This window comes from Meriones unguiculatus, chromosome 12 (assembly GCF_030254825.1).
Source record: "Meriones unguiculatus strain TT.TT164.6M chromosome 12, Bangor_MerUng_6.1, whole genome shotgun sequence".
In the NCBI taxonomy this organism is placed as follows: Eukaryota; Metazoa; Chordata; class Mammalia; order Rodentia; family Muridae; genus Meriones; species Meriones unguiculatus.
This window is the reverse complement of record NC_083360.1, coordinates 46,717,348-46,740,079: the sequence shown is the minus strand read 5'-3', so window position 1 is coordinate 46,740,079 and position 22,732 is coordinate 46,717,348. Positions and strand designations below refer to the sequence as shown.

The 22,732-nt window shown below is 41.2% G+C and overlaps 1 protein-coding gene across 3 annotated transcripts in view; it reads left to right on the top strand.

Moving 5' to 3' along the window:
• Meis1 (Meis homeobox 1) overlaps positions 1 to 22,732 on the top strand; it is a 140,751-nt gene that overhangs the window by 21,004 nt on the left and 97,015 nt on the right. For all 3 annotated transcript variants that reach the window (XM_060365707.1, XM_060365709.1, XM_060365708.1), the window contains one exon: positions 10,850 to 10,961. In XM_060365707.1, the coding sequence (XP_060221690.1) occupies positions 10,850 to 10,961 (112 nt within the window). The remainder of the gene's footprint in view (positions 1 to 10,849; positions 10,962 to 22,732) is intronic.

The window sequence follows — 22,732 nt, the reverse complement described above, 5'->3', positions numbered from 1 at the left end:
CTAACATTTAGCTATAGAACCTTCCCCCACTGCTGAATAGAAATAATATAAAAACAATACAAATTTCACTAACAAGCTATCAGTAAATAGTATAGCTTGAAATGTTTAGAAATAAATATTTTCAAATACAGTGGTACTAGCTGGATTAAAGTTTTATTTTATTTTTTTTCAGTTAAAGTTTAAATTCTCTAAACTACTGTTCCAAATTATCATTTCCAAGGCAACACAGAAAATGAAAGATGGTTATTTATCTATTTATTTACTTGAGATGGAGTGTCAGTATGTTGTGCACACTGGTCTTTACCTCCTGGGCTCTGTTTCCCCTGTTGCTGGGACTACAGAAACACTCAATTGTCCCTGGTGTAGGTAAATTCTCTAGGAGACTCTCTGTAATCAGGCTTTCTTTTCTCTTCTGTTCACTGTTTCCGTTTTTTGTTTTTGTTTGTTTGTTTGTTTTTATCTCCCTCCAACATCCTTCTTAGTAGAGTTTGAAATCTGGTTCACTTGAATTTTCTCTAAGTTACTTACTTGTTCTTTATGGCCATTGTTGAGATCTGTGTAAAACCTTGTCCATTGCCCTTTAGCCGTGATCATTCTTTTGCCTTGTGACTGGAATGTACCCCTTGTAGAAACCTGTCCTCTTCAGGGGATGATGTTAATACTGATTCTCAGAAAAAGTGCAGAGGAGCTATCAGTGCCACGTGGATTCTGCAGGAATGCTTTTGAAACAATCTGGGTGTTATTTTACATTTATAGATCTTTGCTTTGCACTGTTCATCTTTCAGTTCTTCTATGAATCATCTCAAATATGTGCATTAATAGTCCTAAGAATTTCAGAGCAGAGACCTAAAAGATGCCAGCTGTGAGAAAGCAGGATTTTAAGAAGCATGACCAAAGACACTAGATCTGAGCTTCCTACTCACTGCTCCTCCCACTTGTCCTAGTGACTAGGATTCTGGTATTGAGGAGGGAATGAAGAACAGGCATTTGTATGAGGTGACATACATAGGAGCTTGTAGATTTAAAACTACATTGACCTCTGGGATCAATGTAGTTGTGTGTTGTACACACAAACAAGTAGGCATATGTATGTGCATTCACAAACATACATAGGAGCTTGTAGATTTCATCTGAAATATATCTGGGCACAGGGGTTTTTTCTTAAACTGTTTCTCCAACTAAGGACCATGTATGGATATAACCTAGAAACTTTGCTCGGATGAAGCTTGTGGTAGCTCAATAACCAATTGGTTTCCCATAGTAAGGGGAACAGGGACTATCTCTGAAAGGAGCTCAATGGCAGGCTCTTTGACCTCCCCATCCCCCAAGGGAGGAGCAGTCCTGCTAGGCCACAGAGGAGGACTTTGCAGCCTGAAGATACCTGATAAAACGGCCAGACGAAAGGGGAGGAGGTCCTCCCCATCAGTAAACTTGAAAAGGGGCAGGAAGAAGCTGAGGGAGGGAGGGTGGGATTGAGAGGGAATAAGGGAATGGATACAGCTGGGATACAGAGTTAATAAAATGTAACTAATGATAATAAACAATAAAAAAATGAGCTCATCTGATGGCCAAGCTGCTTTAAATTGTGATGTCATTTAAAACATTTAAAACCATCCTCCATGGTTTTCTACCTTATGCTTACGTACATGGTTTATGCATGAATGTATGCCCACGTGTGCCTTTGTGCACTTGGGCTTCAGTGATTCCTGGAAGTCACACACTCACCTGATAGAAAACTTTTCATGAAGTAACTCCTTGGAGAATTTTCACCAAAGGTAGAAAGGAAGAAAAGAAGGAAGGAAGGAAGGAAGGAAGGAAGGAAAGAAGGAAGGAAGGAAGGAAGGAAAAAGCACAGAAGTGCTTCATGTCTCATGACACAGAGTTAGAAGAGTCAGTGTTGGGAAAAATGATCATTTGTAGGACTTATTTGTGGTATATGTCAACTGTTGAATATAGAACTCAACTCAATAGACACTGTCTTTATTTCCAAGAATTACTCACCACTGCAACATATCATTATACACACACTAACAAATGACATATACACAGGTGAATGTGCACATATACTTAGTTATCAAGGTTTCCCTCTTGTACTGTGTGTGAAGAGATCAGCCAACTCCAAGGTAGTGGGTGTTGGACCTAAGGAATCACTGTAAAGCCAAGGAGGTATGTTCTTAGACTAAGAGTTCACAGTGGCAATGCAGTACGGCTTAGATGGTGAGCAGAGGAAGTATGATAGTTTGGTGATAGCCGCAGACCCTGAGAAAGGATGCTGGACTTCCATTGTCTTACCACAGATTTACCGTCTGGTCTAGTCTCCAGAATTAACCCTTGGACCTCTAGTATTATTGCAATATTAAACAGAGGCAAAATAAGATCATAGCCATGTGTGGTATCAAAGACCTTTGACTTCGGGACTCAGGAGACTGAGACTCTGTGAGCTCAAGACTACTCTGGTCTACATAGTAATTTCTCAGACAACAAAGGACCTTGTCTAAAAAAACAAAGACATGTGCAGGCCTACAGATTTGAGGAAGGTGAGGGAGTGAGGTAAAGGAAGAAGAGGAAGTAAGGCGAGTATGGAGAGTTGGTGAAGACAGTAAGACGGTGTGTGCCCAGGAGACACCCTCTTAAAAAGCCTGCAGTTGGTGGGTAAGAGCATTTGTCACCTTTACAGATGACCTGAGTCTGGTTCCCAACACCTCTGTTTACAACCGTCACTAGCTCCAACTCCAGGGGTTCCAATACCCTCTTCTGACCTCTGGGATCAATGTTGTTGTGTGTTGTACACACAAACAAGTAGGCATATGTATGTGCATTCACAAACAGAAATGAAATAAAGTAAGATAAAGTAAAGCTAGCTTTCTGTGCAAGGGATGTGTGGGCTGCCACTGGGGATTTTTTTTTCTCCTGTCACCCACAAACACAAATGAAATAAAGTAAGATAAAGTAAAGCTAGCTTTCTGTGCAAGGGATGTGTGGGCTGCTACTGGGGATTTTTTTTTTCTCCTGTCACCAGCAATTGCTTCCCACAGTTTGTTATCCTTCAGCAGGAGATGTGGACTTGACAGTGTTTAAGCTCAAATGCTCTGTTTAATGTTTAAGCCATTTCTGAGAAGAGCTCAGATATGTTAAGCTTTATTATTGTTTCTTATGTGCATGGGTATTTTGTGTGTATGTTTGTTTGTACACCACATGCATTCAGGCCAGCAGAGTCAGATGAGGACCTCAAATCCCCTGGAAAGGGAGCTATACATGGCTGTAATCTTCTGTATGGGTGCTGGGAATCAAACCCAGGTTAACTGGAAAAGCAGACAATGCTCCTAATTGCAAAGCCATCTCTTCATTTTAAGGCAGCCTTTCACTCCACAGCCTCTGTGTATATCAAAGTATTAGTTTTGAATGCTTCTGACATTTAAAAACATCTAAAAGCATAAAGGGGGAAGAGACAGAGACAGATTTACTCCATTGAAACAAACAAACAAGGCAAAACAAAGCACAGCAAACTGTCTGCTAAACTTTGTTTGGTTAAATGAATTTTGTTTAAATGAGTTCCAGGAATCTTTTAAATACCTATAAAGAAATTTAATTTTTTCTTAATTATCTATATTTTAGGATGAGATAATGTAGACTTCAAGGAGCATGTTTTGAGAAGAATATTCCTCCCTTGTCCCTACAAAGCATAGGTGTCTAATAAATAGTGGTTGTATGGATTTAGTGATTGTCTGGTGAGTTTTGGCTGTGAAGCAGATGCAAATGGGGCCTCTAAGGACAGCAGTAGGAGTGCCAGTCTATCAAACTCTAAAACCCCATTCCTTGTAACATCTCGACATTCCTCATTCCCCAATGTCAAGTCTGCATTGGTAAATGGAAGCCTGTTTCTCACTGAAGGCCTCAGCTCCTTCCTACCTGTTTCTCTGTATTTGCATCTTTCTGGCCCTTTTCCTTCAGTGGTATCGTTGTTTAAGTGTTTGTCAGGAATCACATTGGCTGATACCGTGTGCTTCTGAGGATCCAAGAAGGACCCCTTGGAGGCAGAAAGTGAAGACATGAAGTTAATTAGCTCTGCCATGTAGGGATGGTACCACTCAGCAATACTATCCTCTATCATAATGGCTAAGTGTGGTATGTGTGTGCAGGTGTGCATGGCATGTGTAACCTTGGGGATGTGAGTGGAGTGTGTACGTCATGTGGACCGTGACTCTCCAGTTCTGGAAGTCTCTGCCCTTTGAGAGGTCATTACAGATTCTCTGCTAGGGAGCCCTGCTGATTTGAGAACACATGTCTGCTTGCAGTGAGTACCTGTTGGATTTTGAATCCTGCTCATTTCACTGACTTCTCCACAGCTGCTGGAAGACCTCTCCCCTCTCAAGATCACGGGACTCGGTTCTCCACCATTTTTGAGTGAGACTGGGAGGGTGAACTTGTTTCTGTTGTTTTTACAATTAAAAAAAAGTTGAATTTTGGTTTAGAAACAGGGATTTTTGACATCATTCTGATATAAGCAATATATCAAGAAGAAGCATAAAATTATTTTGAATGCTAGGAAGTGATTTATAACTAAACTTGATGAGGTGGGAACACGTAGACCACTGGGAAATCATGTTATTCCAGAGTGAAAATAAGATCAGTTTGCATTCTCTGGGTACCTACCAGCTGGAAGATAGCCTAGCTTAGTTTCTGTCACTGTAGCTGTGATAAAGATCATGACCAAAAGCAACTTGGAGGAGGAAAAAGTTTATAGTGTTTATAGTTCCATGACAGAGGATATCATCATGGGGAGCCAAGCCAGGAACTCAAGGCAGGAAATAAAGCAGAGACCGTGGAGGGGGAACACTCCTTGCTGGCTTGCTTGCTTTATGGCTTGCTCAGCTTGGTTTCTTATAAAATCCAGGACCACCTGCTCAGGTGTGCCACTCTCCACAGTGGATGGGCATTCTCACATCAGTCATTAATTATGAAAATGCCTCATAGACTTGTTTAAAGTCCAAGCTGATGGAAGCATTTTTCTCAACTGAGGTTCTCTCTTCCCAGATGATTCTAGCTTGCTTATGCTGGATGGACAGGATAGGGGAATGAGTGGGGGCAACCTGGCCAGCATATAGCCCAAGACAAATGTTAGGTATTCTTCCCACAAGGTCTATGACTGGAAACACTTGTGTGTCACTGCTTCAGGGTTGTCTGGGTCAATTTGAATTTTTCTATTAGAACTGCAGTAGCTCTCACTTAACTGAGTACTTGTTGCATGCTTGCAACATATATTTATATGTGTGCATATGTGTGTGTGTATGTGTATGTGTTTATGCTATATCTGCATGAGGCACAGTTTTAAAGGTTTCTGTGATTTTTTAAATTAGTATAAAAAATACTGGGTTACATCATGAAATTTTCATGCATGTATGTCATTATACTTTGCTCATATTCACTCCCATTCCTTGTCTTTCCTGAACCTCCTACTTGTACCTGTCTTCTTTACAATTGTTGAGGTGATGGGGGGTGCTGTTAAAATGCCTTCTTACAGATAAGGCTGTTAAGGTTGAAGAAGTTGCGACTTGTCTAAAACCACGTAAGTAGTACAGCAAGGTTTTAGGGTCTGCCTGATTCTGTATTCTTTTTTTTTCCTTCCTTCCTGTGCAGCTCTACAACTAGATGTTAATATATTTTATATCAGTGTATGTTTGTATGGATGTATTTGAGCCATATTTAAATTTTTCAAGTACTTATGCTTATTTTGTAATTTAACATAAGCAATCACAATATCAGGTATACTTTAGCACAAAGATCCTGTGTCTATTGATTGATCTATTAATTTTCTCAAAAATATGTTTGTGGTGCTGAAGAGCTGGCCCAGAAGTTATAATCATGTACTACTTTTGCAGAGGACTGGATTTTGGTTCCTAGAACCCATGTTGTATATCTCACAATTGCCTGTAACTCCAGCTCCAGAGGCATCTAATACTCCCATAGGCACCTGCACTCAAGTGCAGATACCCACACAGAGACATGCACATGGGCATGCACGCGTGTTGTGTGTGCACGCACACATGCGCACAAGATATGTTAAAATGCATTTGCATGTGTTATACTAAAAACATTTTGTAGGATGGAATATATAAGGATGATAAGACATACTCTGAAGTATTCATTGTAGAGAATTATAGATGGGCACAATAGGTTACCACAAATAATGAGGTAGTAAAAAAGACAGAGGTACTGGTGAGGTGGTTTGAGTGTTCTAGAGAGAAGCTCATCCAGAAACAGTGTAGATGTATCAGAAAAAGCTTAAATAGTAGAAAAACAGGACCATCTCTGCTATCATGGAGCTTCAGCTTTAGTGAATCTCAGCTCTTTCAAAGCATGGGAGATGAGCATGCGTGACAATTATCTAGTGGTGAAAGTGGACACAGCATCTTGACTCTCATAACCGTGGGAAGAGAGAGAGAAGTGGGAACAGGTGGTTACTGGATTTTTGCCATGGAGGATGGTATGATACATACTAGGGTGGAGAATAAAGCAGAACAAGTAAAGCAAACTGTTGCATACCTGTAGTGTTAGTACTCAGGAGGGGGAGGCAGGAGAATTGCTGCAAGCTTCAGGCCATCATGGTCTACACAATGAGCACCAGGCCATCCAGGGAGACCCTGTCTTTAAACAAACAAACAAAACAATGGGAAGGAGTTGAGCCTTTGGGATAAGGAGTTTTACCTTGCACTTATTGATTGAAGTAGACATTTTTGCATGGTGGGCTTATCACATAGTTGTTATGTAAATCAGAAGAGCGAAAAAGACACCCATAGATTCAAGTTTACTTTTTGTATGTGTTAAGCCGCTTTACACTAGTGAAAGGAATTGTCCAAGGAAAATATCAACGGTAAGAAGAGGCTTCAAAATATCTCAAACTCTTAAGTTGTAGATGGAAAGAATTAGATATTTCCAAAGAGCGGTTTGCAGAGATAGGGCTGGAAAAGTAGGCACAATAATACCGGCTAGTTCTCTCAGCATTTGTTCCAGCCAAACTGTAGCCATGGGTTGTCCCAAGTTCTTAAGAAAGAAGTGTAAGCAGAGTGAGCTACTGTCCTTGTCCCGAGACGGCCTACAGTCGGTAGAGGCCACGGCTGTCCACTACCAGACGCCAGCAAAATTCTTCCAATAAAAAGTACTATAACTAAAACTCTGAAGAAAGAACAAACCAAATGTGGCTTTCTCCTTCATTCTTAAGAAGTGAAAGAAAAACAAAAACAAGAACAACAAAACCCCCCACAAATATTGGAAGTGTTGAAGCTTCAAAAGCAAGAAATAATGATGAAAATTATTGTTGCTTCAAGGATTTTAAATTGCTGCTTTTTGAGTCCCTAGAATTGGAAAGAAAACATGAGTGGAGTTAAGTCACTTTATGTCTAGATAAAACATTTACACATCATCGTAGAGGAGCTTTGTGACGAAGTGCTGCCTTCAGCTGCCTCATTCCACTTAGCACAGTCCTATTTGTAGGGTATCACCGCACCATCCAGCAAGTGCAGACTCAGTGAGCTCAGACATCTCTCTGGCTTTGTGTCTAGGCCTGTAATTATCTCCTAGATTAGTGATTCTTATACTTTCACAGTCACGAACTCCCCTGAGAATTTGATGGACAGTTACAGACATTACCCTCCCCCCACCCAAGAAAAACATACGCAAGTAAAAATATGTAGGTAAACATAAGAATTAGGCTAGGAAGTATGCACATAAACACAAGAATTAGTAAAACAGACACATCCCCCCTCCCCCGCCCAAATAGTCCATAGATGGAATCGGACTTCGGGTTAGGGCCTTTGTCTTAATGGTTTTCTCCCAGATGAGAACATAGCTATCACTCATTCTGAAATTATATCCACTGAAGACAAGAAGCTTCATTGAGACTTAATTTAGAGCCATGACTAAGATTTTCTGTACTCAATGCACTGTTGATTTTATTCTGTCAGCCTTACTTTTCAAGTGGCCCCGAGCAACTCACAACTTCACAGATTTATGTACTTAATCACATGCACATATTTTAATTTTAAAATAATGATGCTGTTTGGCAAGACCGCATATAGTCAGAGACATGTGTTATTATAACTGAAACTCCTGGGTAGATGGCTTTTGGGGGAGTTCTTTCTGATTAGGTGTCTCTTACATATTTATACTGGAGAAGTTCATGAGCTGTTTCTGATACTTGGACTTTAATCTTGTTTAACGAACTGAAGTAAGCACAATTCTTGTTCTGTTTTGGTAACCCTGTGGATTTCTTCTGATGCTCAGTTTTATGTGACTACACCATTCTTGAAATGCTAATACACAATGCTAATTCAAGAAAGAACCACAAAAGTTAGATTTCATTTCAGGGAGACTTATTCAGTATTCACAGGCCTTCTGGAAGAGGAAGGCTCTGAGAAGAATGATATTAGGTGGAAAATATGGGTGCCAACTTTTGGTGAACACACACATTTAAACATATAGGTTGCACAAAATTTGGATAAAGTGAGGTGGAATCCAACACTTCTTGCATGAATGCCTGTATAATGTGGCCATAGCTGTGAGAAAAGAGGAGCCCCGCATCTAAGACCCAACACAATGAAAATGCAATGAATCGGAATGCCTCACAGATCATAGCGGAATCAGAATTTCCAGCAAGGAAAATCTTTTCATGGTGAATTAAGTGGTGGATGAAGAAAAATGGTGATGAAAAAGGTAGGCACAGATCACAAACACTGAGCTCAGGGCTCACCGCTGAAGATTTAAGAACCTTAGCTAAAGCAATGCAGAATAGAATGTGGAAAATTGAATTTACTAAACAATTAAGCATTGAATTAATCTACATCCTGCACAGTAGAAAAGTGGGGGAGGGAGCAGAGCAGAACTGAATAAATCAGTGGAGCTCATTAAAAGATAGTGAGTATATCAGTTCTGTTGTGGCAGAAAGGAGGGCAGTTTCCTGTCTGACATGGAATGCGTCTCTGGTTCTAAGTCACCTTTTTGGAGTCCTGCTCTTAATCAGATTAACAGACGTGTTTCTGATGAGGTTAGGCTGCTGCTCTGTAGTTTCGCTTGTTATTGCTAGCCTTTCTATTAATTACAAGTCAGATCACCAGTCAACAATAGTAGTGAGGGACAACATAAAGAAAATGAGAGTGCCCAGGAGACGCCTCTCGCAGGATCTCATGCATCCTGAAACTCCCACGGGCTCTTGCAGCCTCCCACATGCCTTGCTGGTCTTTTGTTCAATTACAGTTAATGCAATAGTTTGCCATTTTCTCCTTCTAATTATATTTTCAAGTGGGATTTGTAGCACACAGAAAAACATCCTTTTACATGTCGAGGCACCAGGGTTTTGTGCCTGGCATTGTCTGTCCCCTGGGTGCTGTACCATTCTCTCTGCAGAGCTCTGAATAAACAAGTCCCCCTTTTAGAGCTGCAGTTGTACAAACTGAAAATTTATGCATTAACTGTTTGCATTCTGAGCATGTGTCCCAGATTACATCTTACAGCATTCTTCTGGTATGCTTCAAAATGTGTGTCTGCACAAAACGCTTCTTTCACAGTTCGCATATCTCTCAATCACAGGATCCTCAGATCAATTAGCACTGTTTTTGAAAATATGCATAAGGGTTGACTTTAAACATGCAAGTGATGTGTTCTGTGGCTTGAGTCCATTTTGGGGGTAGCACCAGTCTCCATGCCAAGAGTGGAGTGAGGTGTCCATTGGAGGAGCATTGGGTCTCCCTTGAGGTTCCAGGGCAAGCAGGCCTTGTGGACAGGATCTTCATTTTCTTGGCCCTGGATGTGTGAATTGTTTGATCTTCTTGGCCCTTCTTATTGTCTCCGGGATAGGTATAGCTTTTCAAGGTATAAAGGAAGAACAGGGATTCTGCTGGGCATATTCCACTTGTGAAAGGGTCAATCAACTTCACTATACCAGCATCACCAACCATGACCGTCTAGGCCTGAAATGATGTAGACATATTTTACACATAAGATCATCTTACTTTTCCACTAATAATCTTGAGGACAACATCACTTCCCAGCCGAGAGCCAGCTTTGTAGTCTGCATCACTCCTACTTCAGGGGATGACCAGTGACTCATGAGGCTGGGTTTGAAAGCAAGCACTAAAAGCTCATTCAAGTCTTTTCTGGTGATAAAGGGAGATTTGGAATAAGTTCCGCCATGATTGTTTTCCCTAAGAATTGAATTTACAGCCAATCTGAATGTTACTTTCAAATGCACCCAGTGATAAGAAGCAGCATCTGTTTTCTGTTCAATAGTACAAGAAAGCTCGGCATGGGGCCGAGTGTACACAGTTGGTGCCAGCCTATTGTTAGCATTTCTTTTGTGGCTCCGAGCCCGGCCCATTTGTGGTGTACCATCAGGCAAACAGCTGACACACACTAGCTATTATGGACCCAGGTCAGATTGTGAGCTCTTGAAAGGCCCACCAGGTTTGTCTCCTGCAATGAAGCAGAAGCCTCTGGGAACACAGTGGCACAGACCACTCCCTCCATTTTGCATTTCTGGGGTAGAAGCGTGCTCCACCAGAGGGTTCAAAGGACAGTCAGACTCAAGTGTTAGCAATGCCCCTTTGTCTAAAATGGTTTTATTTCCTTGTGAATAAGGCATATGATGACTTACAGGCTAAATATTATAACCTGGAAGCTGAAATTGGCAGAATTTGAATATACCTATGCATCCCTGAGCCTCTAGGACCAGTTTTGAAGAAGACTGGGAATAATGGCTTGTTGTCCCCTGTAGCCTTCCCCGAATTGTCATTGTCTGATGGGATCACACCCTGTTAACAGATGGCTTTCACTCAGATTTCTGATTTGTGCCCCACAGCCCTCTTGGAATAGAGATCATGATGACACGGCTTCCACTCGTTCAGGAGGAACCCCGGGCCCTTCCAGCGGTGGCCACACTTCACACAGTGGGGATAACAGCAGTGAGCAAGGTAGGAGAGGTGTTCTCATTCTCCCTTGCCTCTTGCTTCATGTTCAAGGGTTGAACAATGTCAGGAAGTCAGTTATTAACTGTAGAGCTTCTCTCAGAACATAAATCCCATATAATGTGAGAATCTGTCCATCTCCTTCAGTCTCTGGGCCCAATTCTTCAGTGCCATTCCAGTTGCCTGTCACCTGGTCACCTTCATGAACCAACTGAGGCAAGGTTAGAGAACTGCGCACAAGCAGCATGGCACTAATGCCATGCTGTGACTTCCCTGGGGCTTTTCAAAGGAGCATGAAGAAGCCTCCACTAAGAGTCCAAATAAAAGATCTGGAGACCTAGCTCAGTGGTAGAGGGCTTGCCTTGCATGCACTCGGCTGACAGTTTGATCCCAGCACTGCCAAAAATAGAGTTTGTGTGTTGGGGGTGATTCTTAGAAGGTGATCTGGCAGCCTCTCGTTTCCCTCTGCACTGGGTCTGAGGCTATTTCTTCTGGTTCTATTTATTTGACTCTCTTTGAGGTCTGGCTTCATTGCTAAGCCAAATTAGACACAGGAGGGACTATACTTACTGTGTGTTGTACTTTGGAGATACACTTGTGTCTACACAGAGATGCTCATAGACATACATGTTTTATGCTAACTTAAGCTTATGCTTAATTTATGCTAAATTAAGCTTAAACATCATAGTGGCCTTCAGCAACAAGGAGACTCAAGCTCTGAGTGTTTAGGAGGAGGGCCTTACTTCTGCGGTTTTGTGTGTAATAAAGTTAAAGTTTGCATCTGCCTATGAAAGACTGCTTTGCTAAAGTTGCCTCTGAGTCCACAGTAGGTAGAACCTTAAAATTTGATTTTGTGATCATTTTTTTTTTTTTTTACTGGAGTATTATTCAGAAAGAAAGGAATTTGGCCACCTGACCTAACTGGGACACAGTGATTAGAGCCGCACACTCTACGATGGATTTAGCATGACTGACTGGAAAACAGGAGCAAGGAAGTGGTTTTGTTTGTTTGTTTGTTTGTTTGTTTTTAATTTAGGCATATGTGTGGTATTTTCCCCAGAAATAACTTCTGCAAACATAATTTTAAGCACTGGAGACATTTTATTGTTCAAAAAAAAAAAAAAATGCTGACTTCATCAGAAGTAGAAGCCTAGTAAAAATGGAGCCTGGAATAGTAAGCCAGCTGAGAGCTGAGGTAGAAGCAAGGTAACCTCTGACTTCTGACTTTTACTGAAAAATGATATGCAGCATGCAGCATAAATCCAAGAGGCTTTTTTTTCTTCCAAGCATGTGTGTGTGTGTGTGTGTGTGTGTGTGTGTGTGTGTATGTGTGTGCTACAGCATCACTGTTCAGAGTGTGCGGGTAGTGTCAGCATTTTCCATCTGAGGCCTGGCTTGAAGAATTACACTTACACTGTGAGTTTTCAGAGAGGTGTAAATGCAATCTAATTTCTTTCTTCTATAGCCCAGAACTGCTACATGGGGTCACAGCCTTGTGCTTTGTTTGTTCCATTTTTGCTTTTTGTTTCTTGCTTTAAAGAATATATATCATCCGAGGATCAGCGGGTCGTTTAGCCAAGGCATAAAGGCTTGCAGACTGAGGAAATGTACTGGAGCTTAGGACTGGAATGCATAAGCTTTCTCCAACACGATGGGAGGATTTTTGGAAGACAAAAATTCAGTGCTATGCCCTCCTTCCTCCCCATAGCTGTGATAAGAAAATGGGAGTTTGCGTGTTTCTTTTATTGGACCAGTGATCTCTGGAAGCCCAGATGCTGGTGACCATGTGTCTCCAGGGGCCGCATACCCCACATGTGACTAGCTTTCCACTCCTGCTGTTTCATCGAAGTGATCTCATTTGTGTGATCTTAATTGAAAACAATCTGGGTTTGGAGAAATGGCTCAAGTGGTTAAGAACATTGCCACTCTTGCAGAGGGCCTGGGTCCCATTCTCAGCACCCACATAAAACAGCTCCTAACCTCCCCTGGCTCTGGTTCCAGGGAACCCAACACCCTCTTCTGGCCTCCTTGAGTACCGTACATATGTGGTGCACATACAGATGAGCTGGCACATACAGAAATGTATAAATAAAAATAAATTTAAAAAGTTCGAAAATGAATCAAAACAAGCCTAGTGTCAGGCAAAGCTCAGGATATCAACACTGGGTAGATAGGTTTATGACGTGCAGAGGTCCCTTTGTAGTGCAGACGCACCTGCCACAAATGTCCTGTGTGTGAGATTCTCCTCATCCCACCTTCATCCTCACCCATGCACCAAAGAACCAAAGCCAATTGCTCCTACTCTGAGCAGACAGGAACTCTCTATAGTGAAGCTCCCCTCCCCCACTAACTTGTAATAGCAGGAAGAGGAGGCATAACTTTAGTCTTCCTTGCTTTCCTAGTGGATTTTATTTGGCACAGAAGGTTATTCCTGTTGAATGCAGAGTGATGCCTCAAAGTGTTGCTAAAACAACTTGTGGGCATTTCCATGCTAACCAGGACCTTTCTAAACCTATTTCTTGATCCCTGAGGCCTGTGGAGCTGAGCTTTTGTGCAGCCCCCGGATTATCTGCGCACAGTGGCGTTTGCATGCTTTCCCTGTCTGTCCTTCTGGCAGGTCTGGAAGTGGAAACTGCCAGCATTTGGCTCACAGTACATATCCTAAATAGTTATTTACACAGTTTGAGTCAATTTTAGTCAACTGGATAAATAACAGCCCCCTTAAAAAGATTTATAAATCCATAAATATGTCTTCATACATATCCAATAGACAGAAATAACTCAATCTGTCAAGAACATACCCAAAGAGGTGTTTTCCCCACAGACAAGGGCAGCACCCATTTCAAAACTTTCTCCACTGCATTATTTGAATTGAATTTATTTTTAGTTTTTCATCACTTCATTAGGGTACCTGTGGAGCAAAATAAATAAATGGGTAGATGGATGGATAGATAGACAGACAGATATTAAAAAATATCCCTTCGGCTTTGGCCCTCTGTTAAATAGTCTGTCTTCTGCATGGTATAGGTACTAAGGAGCTATGTACATTTCAAATGAATCCCTTGATTTTGAACCTTCAAAGAAAGTAAGTCATCCAGGAAAATTTTAGCTTCCTGACAATAGCTCTTCCTTAGAGCTCCAGCAATTTGGCAATTCTCAAATACATTATCCTTTTCATGTTAATAACTGTTATAATCAATGAAATAATTTTAAGACAAATTTTGCATAAGAACAAATAAATCTAAGAGTAGGCATCCAAGAGAGAACATAGATAAGGTATATATCTTATGATTCAGGGACTTAACATTAATTCATGATTTCCATGATATGTGTATGTTGTTTTTTTGTTGCTGTGGCAAAACATCTTGAAACAACAACTTTAAGAATTTATTTCTGTTTTGAGTCACTTCTACAAGGGTTGAAACTGTGAAAAAGTCATGCTCCTGTGCACCTCCATTGCCTCCGAGCACGTGCTTGATGAGGCCGAGTGGTGTGGCCTGTGGGAAAGCAGTGTGTCACTTCTGGTAGACACGGGGCAGAAAGACAATGAGAAGCAGGAGAAGATACACTTTCAGGGACATGGCCATGTGACCTACTTCCTCCAACCAAGCACCACCTCCAAACCATCCATCCAACTATGGATTTGTCAATGGATTAATCCATTGATGAGTTTAAAGCCCTCATGTCTATTCACTTTTCAAACGCCCATCAGCTGACAGTCAAACCTTTAACCCATGAACCGTTTTAGGGGGCACTGCATATTTAAACCATAACAATTTCTTTTCCTCAACTGAAATTACTTATCACAACAACTCTTCCTATGTCCATTGCTTTCATTTCACATTAACACTTGTGACCCCTTTCCGGAAATTAATTATTTTACAGAGAAGCCCCTTAAAACTGGCATTTAGAAAGCAGGACTTTACGCCTGTGGTTTCTCTGGGGATTGTGCTGCTGTGGCTGTGACACTGATTTCGTCTCTTCTGTAACTCCCTTCAAAGAATTTCCAAAGACATTGCAGTAAATTTTGTTTTATCCCTCTTGGCTCTTTGCTAGCTTCCCATTTTGCAGGAGAAAAGGGAAGTAGAGGAGAAGTACTACAAGGTTGCTGTCAATTCAACTGTGAGATTTTTAGACTCTGGGCTTTGTAAGGGCATTAGAACAGGGTGTTACCAGCAGTCCTGTGTGATATGGCTGTAGGCAGTGCCCATTGGCATGTGTGAATCCCTATTGTAGAAAGCAGTTTGGAGTAGAATGGCTAGCCAACCTAATGCCTCTTTGCACAAGATCTAAACTCTTTGCTCAGGGATGCTGCAGCCTTTCTGCCTCACAAGCAGCTTTAGCAATGACTGGCAGAATTATGAGTTTGGATATGTCTCCTTTCTTCTGGTCTGAAGTCAAGAGGGCTGAGTAGCTGATATACTAATAGCACAGAACGCAGGGGTTGTTGCTTGGGTAGGAATTCCCAATCTCCCATCATGTGGACCAGGCCATGGAGGAACAGAGAAGCTAAGAGGTTGCCAAAGAGAAGCTAAAGGCCACATGTTGGTTGTGATGCTGTTGGTCTGACCTCGGAACCCAAGGTCCTGACTGCCATGTGGTTTGGTATCTGCATTTGCCTTAGGAGTAGGAAAACAGGCTACTTGTCAGATTTCTTTCTGTTACAAATAACGTTATTCTTCTCTTATGTGTACACTGGTCCAGCGCTGGGCTCGGTTGTGGTGGCCTCAGTGATAGGCAGGGATGATGCTTTGCTGAAGAGTGGGGACCTAGCTTTACATTCTATAAGGAATGATAACTGTGCCAGATACAAAGAGAACACAATGATTGATATGATTAATTTGTATTCTGTATTAAGAGCCTATACTACTTCCCACCTTCAAAGATTTATTGAATTGAGAATAAAAGCACAGAAAACAAGGCAGAATATTCCTCTTGCAGAACATTTCTCACTTAAAGCTCATCTGATTTTCCCCTTTTGTGAGGCTAAAGATAAAGTATTATTTTGACACTGGAATTTGATGAGAAATATTTGAACCTGAAAGGACTTTTATGATTCCTGGGAGCTCTAAAACCCACTTGTGAACTTCTTTTGGGGGCAGGACTCCAGCCCACAACAGGACCTATGGAAAACAAAAAATCGAGAGCAGTATGTTTCTTTGAAGAGGATATAATTGAAAAGCACTGCTATCATACAGTAGCAATAGTTGCAATGCCTCCCATTGGCCTCACCCCCTCCATACTAGCTTTTGTATGAGTTCAGGCAACAGCGAGGCAGAAGGCAGTTCCCTGTATTATTGAAGGGAATTTCAAGGCAGTTGTTCAAACCTGTGAGGCCAGCAGGCAGAGCTGCAGGAGAGGGGGCAGGAGACAGGGAGGGAGGTGGGGAAGGGCCACATTGTGTTCCAGATGACTGAGCAAGGATTTATATACCAGCTCGCCTTTTTACATGAAGAAGAAAAGTAATAACAGCCCGAACCCAAGCATTTGAAACAGTCAGCTGTCCAGTGAATAATGGGATAGGTGAGAAGGAGCTCTCTGATTGGATGTCTTAATGAGCACATTTCGCACAGAGTTGGGGCTTGTTCCCCTTGACCTTTGCCCTTTATTGACCAAACTGACACTTCATTTTTCACATACTTCCAATTATGGCTCGGCTTAAGTGTTACCCTCTCTCCTTTATTTCTTTCCTATGGATAACTTGAGAGTGGTTGAGACCACAGAAGATATTTTAATTTGAAAAAGTACCATAGCAACTCAGGTTTAGGTTGTAATCTGAAACTGTTCTCTATTTGCAATTTTTCAGATGAAATCACCAAGTTAATACTACTTGTTTAGAAACAGTTATCTTAACCAAAAAAAAATCCAACTGGTTTTAAAATCAAAATATTCATAACTTTGAAAATGAAGAAAGGTCTTTAAAATGCTGCCTCCCTTCCTAGCTTTGTATTCTTCCTTCCTTCTATCATTCCTTTTTCCTTCCTTCCTTCTTTCCTTCCTTCCTTCCTTCCTTCCTTCCTTCACTTCATTAGTCTGTTAGAGGAATGAATGACTGATTATATTTGTTCATACTTGCTCTTTAAGCATTGCTTCTTCCCTGGGACTGCTTGTATTTCAATGGCTCTCTGATGTAGTTTGATTAAAACACTTTGAGAAGAGGGCAAAGAAAACCACAGACCCTGACCCTCAGCTTGTAATGACTCTGTTACTTTGGCTATGCTTGCTACTGCAGTGCAGAAGAAGGGGAGTCTTTACATGTAGTGATAGAACAGAAAAACAGTTTCCTGGTGGGAAAAAGTCAGGTATAAAATGGAAAGAGGAAGTTATTATTCTCCACAAATACCCGTTATCAGGGAATCCATGTTATTAACTTATCAGACACGCTAGATTAGATATGTAGAGAGTTGTTTTTCCAAGAACCCCTTGTGGTGAACTTATCTTTCCTCTTGCTGAGGCTTCTATGCGAGCTGTCCTTCTCTTTTCTCTGTTGGCCTGATTTCTAGCAACACAAGCAGGGAATCTTAAACGTTGCTTCACCATCTCAAGTAGGAACTGTATATTTTAGGGCATGAACTTGGCTCTATGCATTTTCACTGAAAGAGCATCTCCTGCCTATTTGAAAATACCACTGGTAAACAGGAGGTCATTGCTCTTCATCTCAAACAACCAAATAATGCATTTGAAATTATGGACAGCCAAACAGAGTTCCCTTTAACAGAACTCTGTCTCAAAAGTGAATGGAATGTTACCTACTTTATTATGTAGCCCTCTGGCATATCCATGGCATATTTTTACTATAATATGGTAATAAAAGAATATGTAAAAGACAGACAAAGGTTCTGTCTTTCTCTGTAAGGTGACCTCTGTTACCAAGTAACTGCTTTACTTATGAGCTTATTAAAAACTCAAAAAAAATGAGCTTTTCATACTTCACAGGCATTGATGTGAAAATGAGCTGTCCTGTGAGTAGTTTTCTTGATCATTTTTAGAACAATTGATTAGCCAAAGAGCTTCTGTCATTAGTTGACATTGACTGATAGCAATTTGTCCCAAGCTCTGAAGGTCAGTTAGATAGCTGAAGTTTCAGCTTGCCTTTGATTGACCTCTGCTGGTTCCATTCTCGTGTGATTGGGCTTGAATAGGTCTGATCCTCGATTTGCAAAGACAGGACATTAGTCAACAGGGTCATTTCTTAACTTCTTGTTGATTGTTCATTTTTATTTATGTGTGAACTTAGTCTGTATTCATTACCAGGTTTTCATGTCTTAATATTTGCAATTTAAAAGAGATACTATTTATTAAGTGTGGCTTTAAATCTGCAGTTCTGTTTTCCTTCTGGTTTGGGCTGAATAAAGTGCTTGGTCTGTGATGTCACAGAATTTGCTGCTGGTACTGGCCTGTGTCATAGACAGTCTGCTGCGAGTCGTGCACTGGCATTGTGTTGCTGGTGCTGGTACTTTTAAGAGGCATGGCTTATAGCCTGACTTACAAACTCCGTGAGCTCTTTGTCTTTGTCTTCCAAGAATCATGGACTGGTAAAGAATCACTCATGTGCTGTTATAACAATGTGTCCTCTAGCTTTGCAGTGAGACCCCAAAGCCTTTTAAAAGAAGATATCTTTATTTTGCTGTTCTATAAATTAGACGATGATTCTTGCTTAGAACAACACTGGTGTTCAACCTGGGTAGAATATATTTTCCGCTGTGGTGGATCTATTATTTACATTTATAATATTCTGGTCTTTCTCAAACTTTAAGGCAGTTTCAAAAAGTACTTTGCATAGAGACAATATTTTGGCACTCATGTTAATGAAATGAACTTTATTGTTTTTGCAGACAATGAAAATGCATCTTCTTAGCTTTAAAATCCCAGGTCCAAAGTTGTATTTATTTATTCAGTCCCTAGGTACAGCTATTTTTTTTTCTTTCCCCCATTACTTCTGCTCTGCATCTTAAACTGGCAATAAAACAAAAAACAAACAAACAACTTGTTATTCAGATTAACTCTCCTAGATGGTCCAAGGCCACCACACAACCTGGTACAGTTTAAATCCATGGTTTAGTTCACACTCAGAAAAATAAATGAGGAGAGAATCTATTGTCCCAGGTGTAGAGTCTTCACACTGTGTCTTATATACTTGGCAAGACAAGAGTGAGGAAGTTAATGTTAGAGAAGCATCTATTTAACATCGCCTAAAGAAAAAAGAGAACTTAGAATTATAGTCTGTCCTGCAAAGTCACTGAAACTGTATTTAGGGGTGAGGGTGTAAATTTCTGTATTCTAGTGAGGTCATCAAAGAAGATCAAGTGGTTACTGAGAGTCAGGTATGAGCTGCAGGGATGAGTAGGTCACCATATTTGTCTTTAGGAAGTTTGTGTGTGCTACCAAGAAAATCAAGCATGTGGAAGTGAAAATGGATACTAAGTACTGGGCATTCTTGGGAACTATAACTGTACTTAGACCTCAGTATGCAATGGCCCAGGCCTGGTGAAGCAGTCTGAAACCAGAGCTCATCATTGCTTTGTTACCTTTAGCTACTTGGCTGTCAGTTCAGACTGACAATTTTCCAGGGGATTTTGACATCTTGGTTTAGTCTCTTTGGCAGTCTGATGAAGCCAGTAGATACTTTGCCAAAGTAATATATTTTAAAATATTTTAAACTAATATATTAAAATATGCAGGATTATATGGGGGCACTACTTGTATTGAAATCCCATTATTTAAAATTTTCTAATATAGCCATGTAAGTGCTTTCTTTAATATCCACTCGGTAATAAGGTCTACCAGTAAGTCCTTTTTCTAAATCATCTTTGAAGTAGTGATGAATGTTAAATATGTGTTACTAGGCATATATGTAAGTATAGTTTTTCCTGGGAACAAGTCATAAGTAGTGCTAAAAGTTATGGGGTGTGTTACTTGCCTGCACACACCCCTGAAGGATGTAAAAAAAATCTAATTAGAGATTAGTGAGAATAAGAGTTAAGATGATGAACTTTCTAGTTCTAGTTAGTTGTGTCCCTTTAGTTCTAACTGTAGACATTCCTAGTCAGAGAGAGGGACACTCAGCTATGGTGAGGATGCCTGTGTTTAACTAAAGCATTATCTTGAGGAAGCATCCCACCAGCCCCTAGGGTGGAACATCTGACCCTATTCTGCTCTGCCTCAGGATCTCGAAAACTTATTCTTTACCATATGTTGAGGTGAGCAGTTTATGTGTCATCCTTCCCAGGCTCCCTTGGAAGCAACTGTGTATTCTTCATCTTTAAGGTGGAGTGGTATAACTATGAGTGGATACTTATCTATTAAAGAGGGCTGCTTTCAGACCTCAAATGCACAGTATTCACGTTCTAGACTGATTGCTTCTGGGTACCTGAGAGCTAATTTTACGCAGAAATCTGTCAAAGTATAATAGGTACCAAAGAGCCACTTGTCTCAAAGATGCAGTTTGGGGATCCAATAGGGGAAGGAATTAATGGGAAGCTATTTCAGAATTTTTTGGTAGGTGAGGTGTGCTCTAAACAACTCTTACCTGTATAAAGTCTTCATTCTGCCTACCTCCGCCCCTGGACACTGTTGTGTGACACTTGAGGCATCTAACAGAAAGATTAGTGGGGACAGCTACAGCATTGCAGGATGAATTCTGCTCTTCCCCATGGAAGATATGGTTTCTTCCCCTGGGATGTAATATTTAACTCTGCCCCCCAATTTATCTCTTTCCCCCATGAATATTAGCATTAATTAAGGATGGTAGAAGAAATTTTGGATGTTGGCCTAGGGGAAAAAAAAAAACCCAAATATAAATTTATGCCAAGTAATTTCTTTAAAAAGATGTAGGCGTTGTCTGCCTCTTGTATTGATTGGTCCCTGAAGTGTAGTTGGTGAAGTTGGGTTTTGCTCAAGTGTCTGGCTTTGTGGATTAGTTCGGTCTTGCAGATAATTTTCCATAACTACTTAACCTGAAAGCATCCTATCTGGTTAGCACAATTAGCTCTGGCTTTCTCCCATTTACCGGCACTAACCCATGCGCATTCCCTCTAGACACCGTTCGCTACAGTGGTCTCCAACTATTCTAGCTTGTGTCAAACTGACATAAAAACTCCTTTTTACTTATTTCTGTGTCAGAAAAAGAAGACAACAAGATGCTACATAGCAAGTCTTTAAGTTTAGTCTCTGTCTGGGGTTTCTATTACTACGACCATGATATGACCAAAAGCAACTTGGGGAAGAAAGGGTCATTTTCAGTTTATAATTCTTGAGTCACGCTCCATCACTGACAGATGTCAGAGCAGGAACCTGGAGGCAGGAACTGAAGCAGAAGCCATGGAGGGATGTTGCTCACTAGCTTTCTCCCCATGGCTTGCTCAGACTGCTTTCTTATAGCACCCAGGACCACCAGCCCAGGGGTTGTACTGCCCCCAGTGAGCTGGGCCCTTCCACATCAGTCATTATTTAAGGAAATACTCTACTGACTTCTCTACATCTACAGGTGAATTTTTTTTTTTTCAATGCAGTTTATTCAGAAACCTTGAACAATCCTCGGATCCTGGGGAAAGCCAGCCCACAGCTTAAATAGCCTCTGCGTAGCCAACCCAGGCGTGCCATGTGGGCAATGCAGATAGGTCCACATACATGGAAGCAAGCCAGATCCTCAACCTTAGCCAAATGTGGAATTGTTCGTGACAGAGAGCACTCACCATCGGGAAGGTGGAAGGCGGAAACCAGCTCCATCTTTAAGGCATAGCATTCCGCAGCTCTCTACAGTTCCCCCTTTTTGTTTTAGATGCATCAGGCAAGAGTAGAGGTCTGATCTCTGATATTAGAAATAAATTGGGACTTTGTACCAATGTTCGTTTAGGTGTCATCCACCCAAAGAGCATCAGACCCGTCTGATACCTTTTTCTCAGAGGCGGGACCAGGGGCATCAACCCGCATGCAACCAGACATGCTCTTCTCTGGGTCCAAAGCAGCTGACCCTGAGTGCAGTGCTTAGCCTCGCATCCTGAGCGTCACATTTTAGCTTTTTATGGTATCCAACCATGCTTGGGGAGAATGTCCTGCTTCAATGGCTGTAAAGGCCTGAATGATCAAGGCTGCATCACACTGTTGTGAGACTCTAATCTTAAGGAGGCATTTGCTCAACTGAGAGTCCCTCTTCTCCAATTATTCTAGCTTGTGTCAAACTGACATAAAAATAACTCAGCCAGCATAATATATGTTTAAGGAAGGAGAATTGAGTCTTTCCTGAGACTGATACTCCAACCAAGGACTATGCATGGAGATAACCTAAGACCCCTGCACAGATGTAGCCCATGGCAGTTCAGTGTCCAAGTGGGTTCCATTGTAATAGGAGCAGGGACTGTCTCTGACATGAACTGATTGGCCTGCTCTTTAATTACCTCCCCCCTGAGGGGGAAGCAGCATTACCAGGCCACAGAAGAAGACAATGCAGCCACTCCTGATGAGACCTAATTGACTAGGATCAGAAGGAAGGAAAAGAAGACCTCCCCTATCAGTGGACTTGGGGAGGAGCATGAATGCAGAGGGTGGAGGAAGGGAGGGATTGGGATGGGAGGAGGGAGGGAACTACAGGGGGGATACAAAGTGAATGAAGTGTAATTAATAAAGAATTAAGAAAAAGGAAAGGGAATTGAAAAGTAAATGCAGATAAAATCTTATTTTTCTAGATTTGTTACTGAACAGTCAGTTTTTGATCAATGCACTCTCTAAAGAACTTTGTTTCACTGACTTTTTCCTTGAGTACACCTATTCAAATGTGC